We start from the raw sequence: 22,546 nt of genomic DNA on the forward strand, positions 1-22,546 counted from the left end.
CAACAGTCAGTTGTAGTTGCAACAAAATGCTGTTTCTGTGACAGGCTAGTAACTTTCTGACGCATGACTTGGTAGCGTTCACCAGAATAGTTGTCAATTTTCTGAAACCGATCTTCTTAGTTGTGCTGAATGGCTGCAGGTCAATTATTATATAATCAACTACAAATTTATCTAAAGTCTCCTGAGATGCATTTTTAGAGTTTCTTACAAAGTTGACTGTTTGCTGAACTCGTTGAGGTTGAATGCCCTGATCTTCAATCTGTTTTTTCTGTATGCAATCAGTTTGTCATACTCCTTTTTTCTGTATGCAATCAGTTTGTCATACTCCTTTATATTAGTGGAATGAATTCTCTAAAGAAACTCAAATTATAACTGTATCAACAATGCTATATTACTAAATATACATATAATTTCTTTAAATAACAAAAATAAACATAAAAAATATCTGACTTAAAAAACACACAAAGTGAAAAAAAAAACAGAGAAGGTTGTGCTAAACATTAAAAAACCCGAAAACTAAAAAATAACTTGTCGTGTTTTTGAAGGTTGCTGTATCTCAGCAAGATAAAATATATATAACAATAACAATAACAGACAAAAAATAAATTTAAAAATATCTTTATATTTAACACACATGTGTTCCAAAGGCGAGATAAAAAACATAACAAAATCTCTATATTATAAAAACCAACAAAATAAGCTCACAATAGCAACCAACATCAACTCTGGTTTATAAAATAAAACTTCAGTTTATTTTTAAACACTTAAAGCAAGTATACAACAGTTGTGCATAATAAAAGTTGTAATAAAAATAAAACTGATCAAAACTTGCAACAATAAACCAACAACTATCTATCTATTAAAAAAAACTTAAAGCAGTGTGCTGAAAAAAAAAGTACTTACTTTATAGAACAAACAAATGTAGTACAACATAACAACGTTACAAAAAGCAATGTAAAAAAAAACAACATTCTCTCCAAAAAATTATATCATTAAAAAAAGAAATGATTCCAACAGGTAAATATTAAAGACTTTCTATCTTAAAATTCTTATATATTCTATAAAGAATTCATTCTACTATTAGTATGATATAATAACCATTGAACTACGACTACAAAAAATCCACTAAATACAAAAAATTCATACCTTAACATGATGGAGAGTTAGTGCTAAAACCTGTTTAGGCTGTGGTGCACACATTAAGCAAACAAAGTTACAAATTTTGTCAGTAACGTTAACGCATTTAAACATCGCATTCGAGTGTGGCCAAGGAGATTTAGATTTATCATCTTCAATAGCACTACTGGAGGCTGCCATTATAATCACGCCAAATGTCAACAAACGGTAATTTCGATTATGGAAAACTTTAGAACAATTTAGAGCCAGTACCGGTTTCAATTTCTTAATAACATCAAGAAATTGAAACCGGTACCGGCTGTAATATGTTCTAGAGTTTTCCACAATCGAATTACGGTTTGTTGATATTTTGCGTGACAATATTATTGTCTGTATTATACTTCATTCGAACCAATAAAGTACTTTTTTCTGAAAGTAATTCGTTACAAAGTAAAACAAGTCTTAAAAGTAACAAAAATAAAAGTAAAAGTACTGCAAAAAGTAACGAAGTATTGTAACGAAATAAATGGGGGACGTCTATAAAGGGCGTCATTCAGAATTTGATTAATAACCGGTAGTAGAAGTTTATTAGTTCCTTTCCGCGGAGATTTTTATCGAACATTAGGCGCTATATTACTCTTAAAGTCTCTACGCACGAGAGCCAACATTCTCCTACTTCTTACCATTAATTAAACTTAAAGTGACGTCCTTTATGGAAGACCCCATGTACTTCGTTTCACCCCAACCCTGCCAGCACTTTAACTAATGTACGCTTTATTATTTAATTCTGTCGTTCAATTAATCCATTAGCTTGAGCATGATATGCACTCGTAATTCTATGAACTGTTCCTGTTTTTGATTGAAGTTGTTTGGAAATTTCATTAACAAACTCACGACCTAGATAATTTACTTGTACTTCAATATAACTATTTTGAAAAATCCGTTTATACAAATAAAAAGGACACTGATCTAGCAGTTTTATAAGTACTTCTGCTTCAACCCATTTACTTTGTAATTATAGTATTTGGCAGCAATAGTTTTGACTGAAGTTTTCTATTTCTTGACTTTTGACATTGCAAAACATAGATTATAATATCTTTTATCGTAGCATACTAAAAAAACCGACTTTGAATGTGATGGAGAGAGTTATTAATATCTGTATGACTAGGTAAACCTTTAGAATCAACATCGCTTCCTTCATGAATAAATTTTATTATGCTTTGTTGTTCATCTCCAAATAACTTTTCATTAAAAAAAAGCCATAAATAGTATGAGAATCAAAACTAAAAAGTATCAAACAACAATAGTTAAACCAGATAAGGAGATTTTAATAACTTTTATTTACTTAATACATTCAGTAATTTGTGTTCATTATGTTGTAACAGGATAAATATGACAAAACTTATTTTAAACATTAATGAAATAAAGTTTACCTTTCTGTTTTGTTTACACGACATAATTAATTATTATGAATTATAAATGGCTTCGTTTTGTTTTCTAAAATTGGCTTTATCACCTTTACCTAACACTATATCACCTTTACCTAACACTTTATCACTTTTACCTAACACTATATCACCTTTACCTAACACTTATCACCTTTACCTAACACTTTATCACCTTTACCTATCACTTTACTTACTAAATGTGTACAAATCTAGCGTGCATGTTTTGTTTATATGTAACTCCGCTTATAATAACTTGAGAGCAAAAATAAAATAAAGAGAGTAAATATCTCATACCTTTTTTAAATCTGTGGTAAAAATTTTATATGAGGTTTTCCTGGGAGTAAAAAAAACTTGGGAGTAAATATCTCATACTGTACCTGCACAACTCAGAAACAAGTTGTTCTGTTGCGTGTTTAAAACCTTTTAAAACGAAAAGAATAAACACGTGTCAATAATGGTTTTATTTCCTTGAAATTAACTTACTATTTACCATAAATACCAGTTAATATATTAATGGTTCACCGTTACGGAACGTAGTATTATGTTATAACAACTTTCCGGAAAGAATGTGAAACCACTGATAAAAGCATGCGACTTTTATATCCTCAAAAACACGTGTTAAACTCGAGTAAAACTGCCCGTAATATACGTATGCTTTTGATTTACACCTGAACCGTGACAAATACGATTCCATACAGGTTTTAATTTCGAAAAAGAAACTAGATGTGCCGGTTGAGGAGATAATGAATGAATAAGATAACACAATGTGTAACGATTAGAAGGATGAAAGAAAATAAAAAATAAAACAAAAGGATATATTTAAATGTTATGATAAGAGAAAAAATATAAAAGCATTTGAATAATAAAATTATAATTAGCAACAGTACCACAAAATAATTACACGACAGTATAAACAATACACAAATGTAAACGTCAATATAAAGGATGTACAAAATTACCAGAGCAAGTTTTTAAAATTAATATGAGAAAGACCGAGATATTGCCGATATTGCCCGAACGTAAAGTGCTCAATAATTCTCTTTGCAAGATGGAAAAAGGTTTCTTTCGGAAATAATGTAAATAAATAAAAATCTTTCAAGTATATTTACGTTAATATATTTGAAATATTTTTATTTATTTCCACATCATAAATACATTTTAACATTAACTATTTACATTTTGTATGTTTTTGGTTATACTCCCAAGTCACAGTCTTACCTTTTTCAATGATACTATAGTATATGATACTTAAGTATTCATCACCTATAGGTGATGAATACTTAAAACATGGTTGACTTTCTGGTCTGTTAATTTGAAATAAAATAATACTTTATTAATGTTCCATTCAGTTGAAATTTTATTGGTTTAAAACATGCTAATAAGAAAGAGTGAGTTTTTCACTTTTTTTGTTTATGCAGGACGGAGATAAATAACTCTTCAAAATTCGCGAGACCTTCGCGAAATGGCAAAGACTTGACAGGCTTGAATGGACCGTTATCTATAGAAAGAAACCGCAGTGCATTTTGGCCTTTGTATACACCGAAAATAAACAAATTATAAAAACATATTACACAGGTCTATAGAAAAAAACTTTTTTTCTGTTGCATGAGATATTTAAACTGATTTTAAAACTATTGTATTTTTAAACGCTGAATATAATATAAGAGCCGTTTTTTATTGGCAAGCTCTGGTTTTTTTGCAATTATCAATTTTTTTTATTTTTTAAAAAATTATGTTTTTCATAGGTATTTTTATTCAATAGTTATAAAAAAAAGTAACCATGTCATTGTTTTTATTAGATCAAATATATAATATGATGGCTTCTTTAAATCGACATAAGTGCAAGCATAATCCTAACTCATTCTGTTATAACTGTAGAAACTTACGATGACATTAAAATGGTGCTTAACTTGATTAAATATCACGAACATAACTGGATTATTTGTGTAGATCTAAAAATCGTTAACTCTCTAATTGGTCAGCAGAAGGGTTTTACAAAGTTTCCATGTTATCTTTGTATGCGGGATAGTCGAGCAAGAAATCAAAACTGGAAACAAAAAGAATAGCCCATTTGCAAGACTCTCACAGTGGGTATGCAAAATATTGTGAATGAACCCATTGTTAGTCAAAGTAAAATAGTTTTTCCGCCACTCCATCTTAAATTTGGATTCATGAAATAATTTGTTAAAGCACTGAAAACTGATTGTGATTGCTTTCAGTATATAGTTACATCATTACCAGGTTTGTCAAAAGAGAACAAAAAAACAGGAATTTTTAATGGGCCACAAATTCGCTATCTTATGAAAGATAAAGAATTCATTAAAACAATGAATATCAAAGAGAAAATGGCTTGGTTGTTGTTTGTGGTTGTTTTAAAAAACTTTCTTGGAAATAAAAAAGCAGAGAACTATGCAGACTTCATTGATGAAATGTTGGAAGCCTTTTGTGATCTTGGATGAAAAATGAGTATAAAACTTCATTATATAAATAGTCATCTTTACCAGTTTCATGAAAATCTTGGAGAAGGAAAAGCAAGGACAGCGATTCCATCAAGATCTTAAGACAGTTGAAGATCGTTACCAAGGACGATGGGACATACATATGATGGCAGGCTACTGTTATAGCATCAAGCGAGACCACTCAGGAAAAGTTTATAAAAGAAAGCGCAACAATTAAAAGCTTCTTCCTGATTAAATGGTTATAATTAAACAATATAATCTGCGATCTTTTTTAAAACTAAAGTACAACATGATTTTGTTATTAATCAATAAAAAGTTGATAATTTTGCTAGGACTTTATTTATAGGACGATATTTATAAAATGTTTATTTTAAACAGCTCACATTTATTTTCATCTGCTTTCTGGTTTTGTTTTAGTTTGGTAAACAACTTTTATTGTAAAAAATATATCCTAGCACTTCCAAATAAGTTTCAAATCTGTATTTTAGAATTATTTCTAATGTTTTTCAAAATAAAAAAATGTTTGTTGCAAAAAATCTGTAGCTTTCCATAAAAATCTGATGCCAGACTTGAATTCAGCGTATCAAAATTATGTAAGAACAAGTGTCAAATTTAATGCATAAAATCTCTGGGTATTAGCTATTTAAGGAAAACTTCGTTAAAAATTTAGTTGTTAAACCTAATGTCAACATTAAAATAAATTCTTTTCTTATCAGAGCTAACATTTCAGCTTCAATGAAAAAAAAAAAAAATCAGTACCTTATTTATGTACATCTTTTTCAAAAAGAAGGAGATATTTTGTATGCTAAATGTAATTGTAAAGCTGGTATGGGAGGATGCTACAAGCATGTTGCTGCAGTATTATTTTAATTAAATAAGTATCAACAATTAAATTTAAACTCTGTACCGTTCGATAAAACATGCACAGAAGTGTTACAGTAATGGCATGTTCCTGCTAAAGGAATAAACTCAGAACCAACTAAGCTTTTTAAAGTTCCCTTTCTAAAGAGTGATTTAGAAAAGCATCTATACAGCTCACAAAAGCGTCCATCAGGAAATAGAAACTTTTGTGCAACCCCAATTTTTGCATATAATCTAAGCAATGAAAAAATTAAAAAACTGTCTGATAGTTTATATAATCTGGGAGAAGGAATAGCATTTGCAAGTCTTTTAAAAAGAAACAATTATCATTTCACGTCCTACTATGAAACATCAATATCTGAATATCAGCTAAAAGTAAAAGAACCTGATTTAAATTCTGATATTATATTAATCTTGTTGATACCATAATTAATGGATTTGAAATAGTGTTAAATAGAATTTAGTGACTCATTTGAATATGATGAAACTCAATTAATGTTTATTTCAAAATATTTAGTTCTATCAAAAGAGAAAATAAAGACTTTGGAAAGATCTACTTTATCACAATCTACAATTTTATGGCTTGAAGAAAGATATGCCAAAGTTTGAAGAAATGCTATAAATCTTCAAACTTTGGTTTTGTTATTAATAGACAAAGAAGTATATTTCCGGCCTCTATTTTGAATAGAATTTTGAAAAACAATAAAAATAACTTTTGCAACAAAGCTTGTAATTGGGGTAAAATAAATGAAAACACTGCAATAAAAAAGTATGAAAATATCAAAAATGTACCAGTAACAAGATGCAGGTTTATCATTAACCCAAAATGGCCTTGGCTCGGTACAAACCCTGATGGAATTGTATAAGTAAATGAAAAAAATAAAGGCTATTGAAATCAAATGTCCTTATTCAAAAAAAGATTTAACTATAGCTGAAGCTTGCCTAGATAAAACATTTTTTTCTTGCTGTTGTTGATGCAAAACAATGCTTAAACAAAATCATATTTATTTTTATCAACGTCAAGGTGTTATGGCATTATTAGAGATTATAGAACTAGATTTTATAGTTTATACTGAAAAAGATGTTTTTATTAAGGGTATTAAATTTCTTAAAGAGCAATTGGAAAAAAACTACTTAACCAAAATTAACTAAATTTTACTTTGAGCTTCTGCAAGAAAATATATTTGCAGTTTAGATTAAATGTTTTCATTTTTTTTACAAACATTTTATTTATCTGAAACAAGTTGTGGCAAAAAGTTTGCTAAATAACAACAAACTATCCAAGATTTATTAATTTCTTGCGCCATAGACAATTTAAATGGTGTTTGTAAAATGTGATTATTATATTGCTGTATTGCTCTTTCTACATGAATACGAACAGCAACGATTTTTCGTATTTCATTCTCATCTTCTATAATGAGTTGAGCTTTTCCAATGGTATATTTAATGGTGGTATATTTAATGAAACATTTTCTGGTAAATCATCAGCAATATCAAAACCTCTATCTGCCATTACACTGTCTCCTGGTTCAAGCAGGTTGTATATGCCACAATCTTTAGTAAATTGTTTGTCCAAAAAATGACTACAGTATAAATTAGAAACAAAAGTTATGGCTCTATTTGGTGCTATTCCAATTAATCCTTTTCCTGTATTTTTATGTTTATAATTAGACAAAGTTGCAGACTGGCTTCGAAAAGATGTAGGCATTTCGATAAATAGTTCAGTGCAGTCAAAATTACCCTTGTTGATTCATATTTTTCTTTAAAACATTTTGGCATTGTTTCTTTTACAGTTTGTTGCCGGAATTGGTAGCATACGCATTTGAGAAAAATCAGTCCATGTCACTATGATTCTACTAACATGACTTGAGGATATGTCAAAGCGCAGCGCCATGTCTTTAACCAAAAGGACAAGTCGAAATCTTGTTAAAACTAAAAATAATTCAGACTCTGAACTCATTATGCGTCCTCTACCCTTTTTATTGTAATTAAAATCTATTGTTTTTTCATTGATTGTATTTGACCCCCGATATATAAGTTTGCTTGCAGCAGGTTCTAAATATTCTTGTAGAACTTTAAATAGATTGTATGATTCAAAGTCAGTATAACATTTAAAGTGGGCTTTATTATGTTTAAATCTGTCAACTGTAAACTTTGTTTGATTGATAGTGTGATAATAATAATTTTTCGCGACTTCCCTGAAATCACTTGTATTGTGACTCAATGTTGTCACACCTAATTTGAGCATTGATACTTTCTGTGGTAAGAATATCTTCTACTGACAGAAGTTGTGAAACTCAAACAAATCTGCTACATTTATATTTGAACAGGTCACACAGATGTACAGCTCATTTTTCAGTAAAAGTTCCTCGTCCGGTGTTAAACCTTCGCACATTGTATGCATCCAGTTATCACAATGATAACAGTGCACCCACTCTACATTATAATCGTGAATCGTTATGCAGTATTTAAAAAAAATACTTTTTGGAATCTTTTGAATTACTTATTTTTTTACTTTTAGATTTATGACTTGCTTGACTTATTTTTGAAAAATTATAGTTTTCTTGCTGGTTATTATTTAGACATTATTTAGTTTCCATGTTGACGAAGATGTCGGTCAGTTTGTTCTAATTCAAGAGAGGCAATTTCCCATTCATTGTTTACAGCATTCTTTTCCTCTTCTAGCTGAATTTTATTTTCTTTATGATCAAAAGTTTTGCATGTGTCTAATAAAAGATTGTAAATAAGCAAAAACAATTCCAAGCCAAATATGCAATGATGGAGGTACAAGTTGTGTCAACTCTTTAAGTTGGAAAATCATTGGCCCAATTACACTATTATGATGTTTTCCATTTTGATTCAGACTATTAGTACAGTGTTCATCAGCAAGACTCCGATGGTAGAATGTTCATTTTTAAATTATTCAGATATACTTTTAAATTTCTTATTTTGTTGCTTGGTATATGTAGAAGGGATTGTATTGCAACAGCATTTTTTGCAGATAGTTTTACAAGTGGAATACCCAAGTCATGAAAATTTTCATAAAAAATGTCTTTATTTAAACTAACTATTTGAAAATTTTATAAGAGCATCAATTTGATAGTTTATCTGAAATATTTTCAATAAAAAGTACACATTTCTGCAATTCTTTTTTCGTCCTACATGGATTCAAAGAATCTTTAAACTGAGCATACATTCGAATATGCCCGTCACAATTGCGCCTAAACTTGGAATTTGTCCCAAAATACCTTGCTCCACGAAACAAGCCACCGCCTAAATATTCTGTAATAGTTTCCATGTCTTTTGTTATTATGTTATTAATGTTTATTGTAACATCTTGGTCTAATAGGGGTATTTCACTTTTTAATAGAACTGAAGTAAATGGTAATTCTTTTTTCCTTTTTATTCCACTCTTAATTCCGCCATATATTTTATTAAGTTGAATCTTTGATGTATTAATTTCTTCAATTTGATTTTGAAGGATTTGTAGCAAAATCTTTTTTAGCAACTTCAGCAAGGATGATATTTCTTTCATTTTTAAGATTTGTAATTTTGTTTACTATGATTTTTGAATTAGTAGTAGTAGTTTCAATTATCTCTGTTAAAATTTTGTTTTTCAAAACAAGAGAGTTTTTTGATTTTGATAACCTACTTATAGTCTGTTGAAGTTTTCTTTTGGGAAATGTATAGATTTTACTTTTTTTTGTTCAAACTGAAATGATTTATAAAAAAAAAGTTTATTTTTATTTTTTTGAGCTGTTTTTAATTTTTTCTTGAATCTATTTGCCATACTCATGAAACTCTTTGAATTTGTTCGCCTTAACAAGACTTCTGTTGATTCTGAAACAAAAGATTTAATAAACAAAAAGAAATCTTTATTCTTTAAAAAGTATAAACATATACGAATGAAAAAAATATAGACTTGTATAATAATAAAAAAAGCGTTAATAATTTTTTGAAACTGCAACTTACAAAATCTAATTTCGCTTATAAACGTGAGCAACTATACATTTAATTTTTATATGTAATCCTAGACGAGTAGTTAATAGATTTGTCTTTGAATTCGCGATTCGGCGCGTTACACTATTAAAAAGTTATTAGGAAGTTTGTTATGATTTTGAAAAGTGTTGTGTGACATTCTTCGAGTTAAGTCGCGGATCTCACAACAAATATGCTGTTAAGCCATTAAAACACAACGCATAAAAAAATTATGTCAAAAGTTTTGTAGTTTTTAAGCGAGTATAGCTCGTTTTCTTGCTTTTTTACAAAAAATGTCATTTTACTAGTTAAATATTGATTTTAATTGGTAAAATAACAAAGATTATTTCAGTTTAAAATTTTTTTTATTTCTTCATTAATATTGCTTGGTTATTTAACTGCACATAAAAAAATAATGAAGACTTTTGAAAAAATGTATTTTGAAATAAAAGAGATAAAAAACTTTAGGTTAAACAAAAATATGCGCAGCATTTCTGTGAAACTAGATTTTAAAGCTAAGCGTTAGTGACAAAACCGCTCTTTGAAACAGCCGTGGTGGGCGCCCGCAGGATTTTTTTCTACGAAATTTAAAATCTGACAATAAATTTAAATTTAGTTTAAGATAGTAAAGTTGAAAATTTTACTACATCAGTGCCCTCACGTTGGGCAGGGCAGGCAAGCGTTTTAGGGTCTTTTTTGTTTCCAGGTCTCTGTCATCCTAAATTTTTGCAAAGCCTCCTCATTTGGTATAGGTATGAACATACTTAAGTTTGGAGTTTACACAATGTGTAAAATTATTCTATCTGAAACATCAAAAAATCCTGTGGGCACCCATGGTTGTTTGCATCCTTTTAAAAAAAAACGTTAACTTTACATAGTGAAAATCTTTTACGAAGACGATCTAAATTTGGTCATCTTAGACTTTGAACATTTATATCTTTAGAATAAAAAATCATTTGTCACTTTTTTTTGGAAACAATTGTATTCTAAATTTATATTATGAAAATAAATTAAAAAAATAAAAGGTTATAAGGTTAGGTTATAAGATTAGGTTAGGTTATAAGATTTTAATTAAAATAAGATATATTTTTAGATGCATATTTTATACCATTTTATGCGGTTGGTTTTATTTATGAAATTATATACTCTTTAAATATATATACTTTTTATAGAATTAAAAAAGACAAGAAACATTGCAGTGAAGCTACTACAATGTATTGCAAAACGAATTTAAAGAAATTCTTTTTGACAAAAGCATCAGGCGTTATGGATATTAATAGAAAAGAAATAGGTTATTTCTCGCGTAAAAGTTACAGTAGTGCTAAAAAAAATGAATCATCAAAAAACAGTGGTAATGGAGGAAATAACGACATTTTAGATATTAAAAATGATACTTTAACAAGTAAGAATCAAACATCGTCAAAAGCAAAAGCCTTATTACATGCGGATTCCATAGAACCTGAATATGTCAAAAAATATAGTGTAAGTGAAAACAATAATTTAAAAAGTAGTGCGAAGCAGGCTGAACCTTGTGTAACAACTTTTAAAGATGTTCAAATTAAATTAGCTGAATCGGAAACAATGAGCTCGTTAAGGGAAACAGATACAGATAGAGCTCTGTTGCAATTTGGTAAATCAAAATATTCTGCTGCTTCATCCATTGAAAACTGCCCTATGAGAATCAGCGATACACATTTTGACACAATAAAAGAACAACTTAAAATTGCTTTAAGTAAAAGGCCATCAAAAGTTGATCCCTGCGATATAATAAAGTCTCATTTGAAAATGCTTTACAAAAAAGTATATTCCAGGTAAAAAATAATTATGATTATGTCTTTTTTAAAATAAGAGTTCATTGATTTTTTTTATGTTATCTTCAAAGTATTTATATAATCCAGACAGTAGGAACAAAAATTGTAGGGGGGGGGGGAGGCAGAGCTGGATTACGGCGCCCCAAAATGGTTTTAAGGACCTTTTTTTGAAGTCATTTTTTCAGTAAATTTTTTCAAAACTATTTATTTGAAAAATTATTAAGGGGGCAAATACCCCTGCTTGCCCCTTCCCGGTTGCTACGGGCCTGTAATTATACATATTTTTATAGTATCTTATTTTTACTTTTTTAAATAATAAATAATAAAAGAAAAGAAAAAAACTAGTTTGGGATCAAAATTAACACACTCAATAATAACTCCATATTACTGTTTAAATATTTTTTGCTATTTTTAAGTTTTTATAATTCAAGTTTTTACTTAATGTAAAGCTTTCGCTTTATATTATTTACACGTAATTAGTAATTACGTACGAGCTGAATAATTTCTCGTACGTAATTAGTAATTACCTAGAGCTGAATAATTTTTCGTTTAATCTGGAAATCGTACCTATAAATATTTTTAATATAATACATTTTTTATCAATAATAATAAAAAGATGTAACAAAAAATATCTAAGAAATAAAAAAATGAAATATCTTTTGAAATTTTACAGCTCAAGTACATATTTCGTTACACTTTTTTATTATTATTGTTAAAGAATTAATTAAATTAGAAATATTTATAGGTACAATTTCCAGATTAAATGAGAGATTATAAAATTTTTCAATTTTTCGGCTCATTATCAATCTCTCAAGAAAAATTCGACATCAAAATATTATAGCTTAAAATAGTTTTTATCATTTTAATTTATTATAGCAAAACCGAAAAGGAGAAGATCTCAAAATGTACAAATAAAGAACAGCAAGTAGAATCGAATGAAGCATTCAATTTAATAAATAAAAATGTTGATGAAAGCTTAAACAGCTCTATTTTTTCTTTTAAAGATAATGTTGTTCAAGCGACAAGTATATCCACGTCAAATGAGCAATCTTGCTTTTTAGAAAAAGATTTTTCTAAAATGGAGGGATTGATAGATCCATATGATTCGAAAGATGAGTTTGTACTTGATAAAGATGAAATTATTAGGAATGTTGTTTCTAAGCTTTCTGCAGAATATAATGAAGAAAATGCTGAAAGTGTCATAGAAGAAATATTTTCAAATATTGCAATAACAAAGCGTAGCATTCACGATTTAGAACCTACTTAACGGTTAATCTAGTGTATTTTTAATTTTGTACGTTTATTCAATTTAAAATTTGAATTAGAAAAAACAAGAGTCTATAAACAACCAAATTTAAAAAAACATTTACGTTTTTTTTATTTGTGTTTAGTGCACTTAGAGAAAGTTTTTTACAAAACAAATTTAAAATTTAAAGGAACTATAGAAAACTATACTTTATTATTAGGGCTAATGATGGATCTGGTCTGGGTTGGGTATCTACGCACCCGAACCCAGACCAGATCCATACCCAATTTGTATATACAGGTCTGGGTTTGGATCGGGTATCAATAGGCTCTCCCGGATCCATACCCAATTTACTTTGCAGGTCTGGTGCATGTTTGGGTCCAATCCCGCCCCAGTCATGCTAAAATAAGAACAAAAACAGTGCGTAGCATTACCGGGTGTGGGGTATTGAGTGCGTGTGTCATCATAGTTGCAAACAATTAAGGTGTAGTTGAAGTAATTTTTATTAACTTTAAATGATAAAAATACTTAAAAACTAAACCATTAAAATAGCTATTAAAAAACACAATAAGAAGTGAGTATCTGATATATTAGTTATCTGTGGCATCACAAACAATCTAATCTGGGTCATCACAAACAATGCCGCTTTTACAAAAAAAAGCCAATAATACTTTTTTTCTTCTTCGTTTTTTACGTTCTCCGAGAAAACCTGGATATAATTAGACCGACTAGTCTAATAATATTAAATCTGGATATTATTTTACGATTGAGAGTCTGACGGGTTTTGGGTCCATAGTAACGACTCAGGTTCGATCGGGTTGGCTTGGATCAGGGTCTAGACCCGATGAATTAACAGCCCTAGTTATAATACTAACGTTATTACTGTCTTAATTTTCTCCAATGCCCAGAATTAGCTCAGGATGTCTGCCAGATCAGGGAAAAGTCGGAGAATTTAGATGTTTTCAAAAAAATCATGGGGGATCAGGGAAATTAGGTCAAATTTTAGAAAAATTAGGGAAAAATCAGGAATTTCATTACTTATCTTATTTTAGAAGCTCTTTATTTATGAGTCTTTTTTTTTAGCACTCAGTTTAACTCTAAGAAAAGCAGTTATTTTTTTTTGAGCTGGATTAGTAGCTAGCTTTTAGTAACTAACTAGTACTAACTAACTAGTAGCTAACTATTTGATGTTATTCGTCATTTTTTTTTATTTTCTTTAGACTAAAAAAAGTTTAAGTAAATTAAATAATGAACTCAACATATTTTGATGATCAGTGGTTTCAAATACCAGAATATAAAGCTTGATTAATGTGTGGGGATACAAATACCTCAGCAAAATGTAGAGTTTTTACTCATCCAAGAAATATAATTGAGCTGTCTATTATGGGCCAGAGAGCGTTAAAAAATCATTCAACAGAAAAGGAGCATTGTGAACGTTTGTCTCTTCACTTAAAAATGACACATATACCATTTGCTAATGTGTCAAAACATATACATGTTGTAAGAACCATTTTGTCAGAAAACACAGTTCAAGTTTCCACTCTTCAGTCGTATGTTGTGTCAGATTTGGTTATTGATGCAGAGATCAGATGGACAATTAAAAATGTTTTGTCATCATTTTCTTTTCAATCCAGTGATGGACTTTCAATTTTGTTTAAATCAATGTTTCCTAACAGTGCTTTAGCTAAAAAGTTCTCTCTTCAAAAAGGCAAGTGCTCATATTATAAAAATTTTGGAATAGCTCTTCATTTTCAATCAGTTCTCGTTAGAGATATAGATAAGTCAGACTTTTATGCTGTTTCTTTCGATGAAAGTCTTAACTCAGTTGTGCATATGGGGCAGATGGATCTTGTTGTTAATTATTGGGATAGTGTTTTAAACCGAGTTTGTACTCGTTCCCTAGACTCAACTCCTTTATTGGACATAGTCGAAAAAGAGATCTTCTGCATAACTTTACTTGGGTTTAAAATATTTGAATAAAACCAAACTTATTCAAGTATCTATGGATGGCCCAAATGCTAATTGGGCTTTCTACTCTGAGTTATAAAACAATCGTGCCAAAAATTATATTAACAAACTAATTCTAACTGGATCTTGTGGTCTTCATTCGATTCATCTATCATTTAAAGCTGGGGAAAACAAAACAGACTGGGATAATAAAAAGATTTTAAAAGCTCTTTATAAACTTCTCCATGATTTTCCTGCCAGACCGGAAGACTTTACTGTTGTGACTAAAAGTAATCAATTTCCTCTTCCATTTTGTGGTACTCGATGGGTTGATGATGAAAAGGTGGCATTAAGAGCTGTTTATATTTGGGAGAGCATTTGAAAAATATGTAGGTTTTGGGAATTTCTACCAAAGAGTAAGCTGCATTCGTGCATGAGCTCCAAATTGTTTTATCTGCTACTAAGGATCCTCTAATTTTAGCAAAACTTTATTTCTTTGCTCTTATAGCTCATATTATGCAATCCTTTTTAACCATATATTAATATGCTAAACCTATGATGCTATTTTAAATGACGACCTTTATCGACTATGAAAAGACTTAATGTCAAAGTTCATTACAGCTGATGTTTTAGATCAATGTAAAACTTCAAATAGCCTCTGCAAATTGGATTTTCAAAAGAAAAAAACTATTTAAAAAAGCCAGATATGTGATGCCAGCGCTGTTATAAAAAATAAAAAAATAAAAAAAATAATGAAATCACTCCAATAGATATTTATGCTTTCAACTACAGTTGCATATGTTTTCTGCAGTCGTTGACATCTACATTTATTTAAATATGCCATTGTGCAAAATGTAAAATGTTTTGACCCAGAAATAATGTGCAATTAAAAAATGGCAAAGGAAAGTATAAGTGATTTGGTTGATAACTTGATTCAATTGTATTAGGTTACCCCAAAAGGTGGGGATGAGGTAAATGCCTAATTCAAGAGACATTTAGAAAAGATTTTCTCTAAAAACAGGGAACTTTTCATGAATTTTAACAAAATGTATGATAGATTTGATGAGTCCTTTTTTTCTAAAGTTTGTTTCTAAAGGTGGTTTAGGTGATTACCCAAATTAATCAAAATGGTGTTGACTCTTTTTCATGGTTAAGCAGCGGTTGAAAGAGGGTTTAACAATAATGATAATATGTTATAACCTAATTTAGTAAGTATATCATTAATAAGTCAAAGAATTGTGTATGATCATATGAAAGCTCTTGACTTAAACCCGGAATCTATAGTTATCTCTAAGGAACTGAGAGAATCTGTCAAAAAAATCACGGATTCAACAAAAGATTGAAATAGCTGCTTGAAAATAAACTGAGCTTACATATGCTCAAAAGCGAAAAAGTGACTTACTTACTATAAACATAAAGGACTTACAATCTAAAAAGGTTATTCTGGAAAAAGTAAAAAAAAAACACTAAAAAGTGATTCAGAAGCAATTCTTGTGAAAGCTGCAAATGATGCAGAAAAAGCTCATATTTATGCTATTGAAGCAAAAGTTATTCTTAAAGGGAGGAAAAAGAAGAAAGAAGAGATTAAAAAATTAGATGAAACAATTGATTTATTATTTAAAAAAAGTAAAGACCTTATGAAATTTTAAATATTATTATTTATATGCAGTAAAATCTAATTTTATATAGATATTTAAAAGATATTTAAAAGTATATTATATAAATTATTATTTATTTTTGAAAAGATTTTTGATATTTATGTGGCAATACTTTTTCAGTTTTTTTTAACAAGAAATAAAAATTTTGTTTAAAATTTTTATCATTCTTTCAGTAGTATTTTTTCCGAACCATTAGGTGTATGCCTATTTTTCATCTTTTAAATATATGTTAATTTTAGCTTTATATTTTACTTTTACATTAATTGTGTAATTCAGTTTATTTTGATCTGAATGCTATTTACCAAAACAGTTTATAGAGTCAATAAAAAATAGCACTTTTATATTTTACTTTGGTTAAATTTTAAATGTACTTTAATAACAATAGTAACAATGACAACATACTAACAATACTTTGATAAATGTAATAATGATGCTTTGTTTTGAACTGTACATGATTTTTCCATGTATTTATTCCGAATCCTTTTTAGGTCTGGAAAAGCTCATAATAACTGAAATAAAAATCAGAAAAAAGAGGTTGAAGATCAGTGAAAAGAGATCCACGATAGAGAAAAATCAGGGAAAAGTCAGGGAAATCACCTTAAGATTTTGGCAGACACCCTGTAGCTAACTTCAGTCATAATAATTTAAAAATTGAATAATTTTTTGAGAATAAAATCAATATTTAAATCATATATGATTTTAACTTAACAAAGTTATATATTTGATTAAACAATTCAAACAAAAATATCAAAAATATTTCTTATGCAAGTTCAACCGTCAAGGTGTAAAATATGTTGTTAGACAATGGTCATGAAGTGAATTTGTTGTCCTTTCACAAAAAGTTAAATTATGTTCAGAAAAAATTTGTTTATTCTAATTTAAATTAAAAAAATTGATTTAAATTTCAGAAATAGTTTTTAAAAAAAATTTTTAATATTTCTTTTTTTTTCAATTCAAGATTTATTTCTAAGTTGGTTTACTATAACGTTGCAGAATTGACTAATTTTTAAACAATGAGCTTATCTTTACAAAATTTGTAATTTTTATATTATATACAAGTAATGCTGATTGAATAATAAAACCAAATTTTTAAATAGTAAATTACTAAAAGAAATAACTTTAAAAATAATACTAATTCTCTTCTAGCGCTTGTTGATCTAAAGAATCAAAACTTCAAACTCATCAATTAAGTTTCTTTTACAAACATAAATTTAAAACATAAAATAATTATATTTATAAATTGAAATAAGAACTTTTTATTCTATTAGCAAACCACTTTATATATAGTGAAAAGGAAAAAATATTTTTTTTCAATCGAAGAAACCCGAGGCCCCCCCAATATCAAAATTGTGGTTACGGCTCTGAAACCACTTAATAAAAGGTGAAATACAAATAACATATTACTAAACTAAATTAACTAACTGATGTTTGCATTGTCTGCAGTTTTGTCTAATAAATTTCTCAGAGACAATTCATCGTTTAGATGTGAGTTTTTAGTCATTTTTATATAATTTTTTTTTTGCTAAATCCAGTAACATAACTTTATTTTAAACAGACTTTATAAGCATCATATTTATAAATCTATATATAATATAGATTTATCAATATGATGCTTATAAAATCTATACTATTTTAAACAGACTTTATAAGCATCATATTGATAAATCCAATAATATTAGATATAATATAATATATTATGTCTAATATTATTGAGTATTATATATTATTTAATAATAATTTATTATATTATAATATTATAATACTATAACATATTATGTTTAATATTATTGTTTAATATTTATAATACATGTTTTTTGCTCAGTTCAATCATAATATTAGTAATATAATAATATTATTACATTTTTAAAAAGCTTTATAACATATAATGATATAATACATTGCTTTTTTATGTATTTAAAATATATCATATACACTGCAGGCCAAAAGTTTCCGGACACTTGGATTTTGTTTAATTTTTTAATTAAAACTCCCATAATTATTTCAAAAAAATTCTTATATCATATTTATTTTATAAAAGATACATATAGTTACTATTTAAGAAAAAAAAAAGAAAAAAATAAAAGAAAAAAATACTAACAACACTATTATTATTAAACTGTCTTTTCGTCAAAAAATAACCCACGAGTTTTTATCACTTTTTTTGCGATCCGTGGCATCCTATTTATTAATTTATCTATTATTTCGGGTGTAATTGAAAACCAGGATTCTTCTAATATCTGCCACAGGTGCTCTTTGGATGTTGGGCATTTTTGTCTGACCTTTCTGTCCAATTCTTCCCACAGTAACTCTATTGGGTTCAAATCTGGTGATTGGGCCGGCCAGGTCATGTTTTTGAGGACACCATTATCCTCTTGTTCCTTTATGTAGTTCTTACATAATTTTGAGGTGTGTTTAGGGTCATTGTCCTGCATAAAAACAAAACTACGACCAATAGTTCTTAAGCCAGAAGGTATAGCATTGTTTTCTAGAATTGTTTTATATTGTTCTTTTTTCATAATACCCTCAATTTTAACTAGGTCACCAACACCAGCTGAAGAAAAACATCCCCATACCATAACTGACCCACCACCATGCTTGATTGTCGGCACTAAACACTCTGGGATCATTTTTTCTTTTGTTGTTCTTCTGATGTAAATTCTACGTCTTTGCCCAATCAGTTCAAATTTGGACTCGTCGGTCCATAGTACTTTTCCCCAGTCTCCTTCTGTCCAATTTGGGTGGTCTATAGCCCATTGTAACCTTTTCTTTTTATTTCCAATCCGTAGCAACGGTTTCCTGACCGCTATACGGCCAGAAAGTCCTGCTTGTCTAAGACGTCGTTTCGTAGTGGTTAATGAAATAGATTTTGAATGACTCCTATTAAAGCCTGAAGTTATTTCCGGGGCCGTAAGTCTTCGATTCCTTTTACTCATCAATATTATACTATTATCTTCTGCTTTTGTTGTTTTCCGTAGTCTACCAGATCTTTTTTTGTCTTCAAAAATGCCTGTTTCTTTCCATCGTTTGATGGTATCTTGTACAGTACTTCTGGTAACTTTTAATTTTTTGCAAATTTTACGAGCTGAATAACTTTCTTTATGTAATGTAATTATTTCAGAACGTTTTGCAACCGTTAAAGAAAGTTTCTTACCCATATTTTTAGATAAATACTCGATTTATAAAATTTTAAAGTTTTTTTCAAGATTTTTTAATGTAACCATCATTAATACCAAATGAAAACTAAACAAAACTAAATATTCTTAATCATTTTAGTCGGCTATCATTATATTATAAATATTTACTTCATGTTTCAACAAATAAATAACTTTAACAAGACCAAACTCTTAAGAGTAATGTAACGCTATATATCAAGTTAAAATAAACAATTAAAAAAAAAAACTTACTTATTTAAGTTTGAGGTCAGTAATACCCAATTACTGATCTCAAACTTACATAAACACTTAAAATTAGTAAGTTTAAGTATTATAAATTAATTTTATTGGTTAATTTAATGATACAGGATAGATTTTAGCTTTTTATATAAAAATATCAAGTGTCCGGAAACTTTTGGCCTGCAGTGTATATTAGTAGATTACTAATATATGATATATTCTAAACACATAAAAAAGCAATATATTATATTATTATATGTTATAAAGCTTTTTAAAAATGTAATAATATGATTGGACTGAGCAAAAAACATGTATTATTTATTTTATATATAATACATGTTATTTTTACATTGATAAGTTCTAATATTACATAAATGTAATATTAGAACTTATATCACAAAATCATTGCTTAGAAAAACTTTTTAATAGTAATTGTTATTGGCTTATAAAAACGAATATTTAATATCCTTCAGTACCCCCTCCTTCTCCCCCAAACGGATGTCGCAAAAACAAAATTTAGGTACCAAAAGTGAGGGTAAAAATAGGGTATCTGCTAGTTAAAATAAATTCTTGAAATTTGGCATGTGCATATAAAACGTATAAACTTAAAAAAAAGAATAGGATAGAAAAAAAATATATATATAATATCTTCAACGTTTACTAAGCACAAGAAGTACAACACACTTTTTGATATCAATAAATAAAACTTTAACTTTCGTGAATATAATAAAAAAATACTCTTTAAAAAAGTTCAACTATTCTACTTTTAAAAAAACTTCTAAGTTAATATAAAATTCTAAAAAAATATGCTACAAAACACCATCCTACCATACTGGCTAAACGCGAAGTTCTAAAAACGTAGAACAGTTTTTTAGCACAAAAATCGGTTCCGTAAAACGCAGGATTTGACATACCTAATTTAAGATTTTTTTTTTTTTAATTTTTATTTTAGGTGCCCCAAGAAGTCCTAACGGTCTTGTCACAGAGCACCGCGGAAGTGCATTTAACCAGGAAATTCACGCCTCCTTCCTTACCGTGACGCGATAATTAAACGGTATAAAAAAGTAGCACTTCATCTCTTTGATACTTTTTTGTTTAATGCTTACTGTCTAAACAGCAAATATGGACTAGATAAAACAATTTCCTTGCTTAAGTTTAGAGAATTAACTGTTACGGATTTATTGGGTGAACGTTTGAATGAAATTGTGCCTCGAATCAACAATAGTAGCTTCCACTCTTGTCTTCAATATCACCAAATGAAAAGAAAAAATTCCCAACAAAATCAAATCGAGTCTGCTCTAAAATAAAACGTAAAGAAACACGATATGAATGTGTTGTTTGTGAAAATAGACCTACTTTATGTTTTGGCGAATGTTTCAGAATGTATAATTCAAAAGAATAGGTTTACACTTTAATTTTCATGAAATAAAATTAAAACATTATCAATATTTTACTTTTATCTGTTTTAAGCTATTTCTGTCTTTACCCGCATTTAAATTAGGTTCCTTGGATTTTTAAAATAAAAAACTTGAATGTAATATTTTCTGAAATCAAATGTGAAGCTTAGAAAAAAAAAATTGAATGGACAAAGCCAGTCATGCACAAATATTATTTGAAATAAGTTAGTATAACTACGAGTTTACTCGTAGTTGGCAAACTCATGACGAGGGCTTACTACGAGTATTCTCGTAGTTGGAAAATATCAAAGTCCCGCTAACTACGAGTATACTCGTAGTTGGCAAATAAATGACGCCAATTTACTACGAGTGTACTCGTAGTTGGCAGCGAACGTGTTAAAATCAGGGCTGTCCCGAAAAGGTTTCTCATGAGGGAGGGGGGGATATTGTATGTATTTTTGCCCACTAGATACCAAAAAAAAAGAACCTCAAGATTTGAAATTTACAAACTATAGTTCAAAACTTGCCCACTCAAATGTTAAATGTGTCAACTCAAATGTATTTTCTTATATGACAGCTTTGGGTGGGGGTAGGTGGGACACTCGTTACACCCCCCGTTCAGGCCGGCCCTGGTTAAAATCCGTAAGTACTAAATTATGTCTTCATTTAGATTTGAATTGCAAAAGTGATTTTTCTTTTATATTAACAATTTGTTTTTCTCAAACTTTTCCACGAAATAGGTCCTCTGTACTGAATCGAATAAGAACACTTATTGAAAACTTGATGGGATTTATGGCTCACTTCGCTGAAATATCGTAAGAGACTGCACAAACATTCTGATCATTTTTTTTTTTTCCTATTTTTTTTTTAAAAACTTTTTTTTTTTTTAGAAAATGCTAGATATAGAGGACTTTTTTTAGAAATGATGATTGTGCCCCTCCACTTCGAAATCCGTATTGTCGGCCATGTAAAATCAAAAGATTCGCGATAGATTCTTGCTATATCTCCTAAAATATTTTACCCACTCTTCAAAATAAATCAGAATAGATATCTAACCAGATTTTCAAATAACAGTTTTATTCAACCCAAAAGTGATTTTGCGGCGGCTGAATTTTCAATTTCTACTAGAGGGCCAAAATTATGGAATAAAATATTAACTAATGAAATTAAAACAATTTCTACACTTAGTGAGTCTAAGAACAAATTGAAGAAAAAACTATTGATGAACGACGT

At 28.7% G+C, this 22,546-nt stretch overlaps 1 protein-coding gene across 1 annotated transcript; it reads left to right on the top strand.

Moving 5' to 3' along the window:
- Positions 1-11,089: 11,089 nt before the first annotated feature.
- Positions 11,090-13,029, top strand: LOC100200139 (uncharacterized). The gene is made up of 2 exons (XM_065791907.1): positions 11,090-11,673; positions 12,550-13,029. The coding sequence occupies exons 1-2, from the start codon at positions 11,129-11,131 to the stop codon at positions 12,938-12,940; spliced, it is 936 nt and encodes a 311-aa protein (XP_065647979.1). The 5' UTR covers positions 11,090-11,128; the 3' UTR covers positions 12,941-13,029.
- Positions 13,030-22,546: the final 9,517 nt, after the last annotated feature.

This window comes from Hydra vulgaris, chromosome 03 (assembly GCF_038396675.1).
Source record: "Hydra vulgaris chromosome 03, alternate assembly HydraT2T_AEP".
NCBI classification, from domain to species: domain Eukaryota; kingdom Metazoa; phylum Cnidaria; class Hydrozoa; order Anthoathecata; family Hydridae; genus Hydra; species Hydra vulgaris.

Bases quoted from the DNA above. Each gene is read 5' to 3' on its own strand.
- LOC100200139 (XM_065791907.1), top strand. From the start codon at position 11,129: ATGGATATTAATAGAAAAGAAATAGGTTATTTCTCGCGTAAAAGTTAC. The intron at 11,674-12,549 runs GTAAAAAATAAT...AATTTATTATAG, and splicing joins TACAAAAAAGTATATTCCAG to CAAAACCGAAAAGGAGAAGA.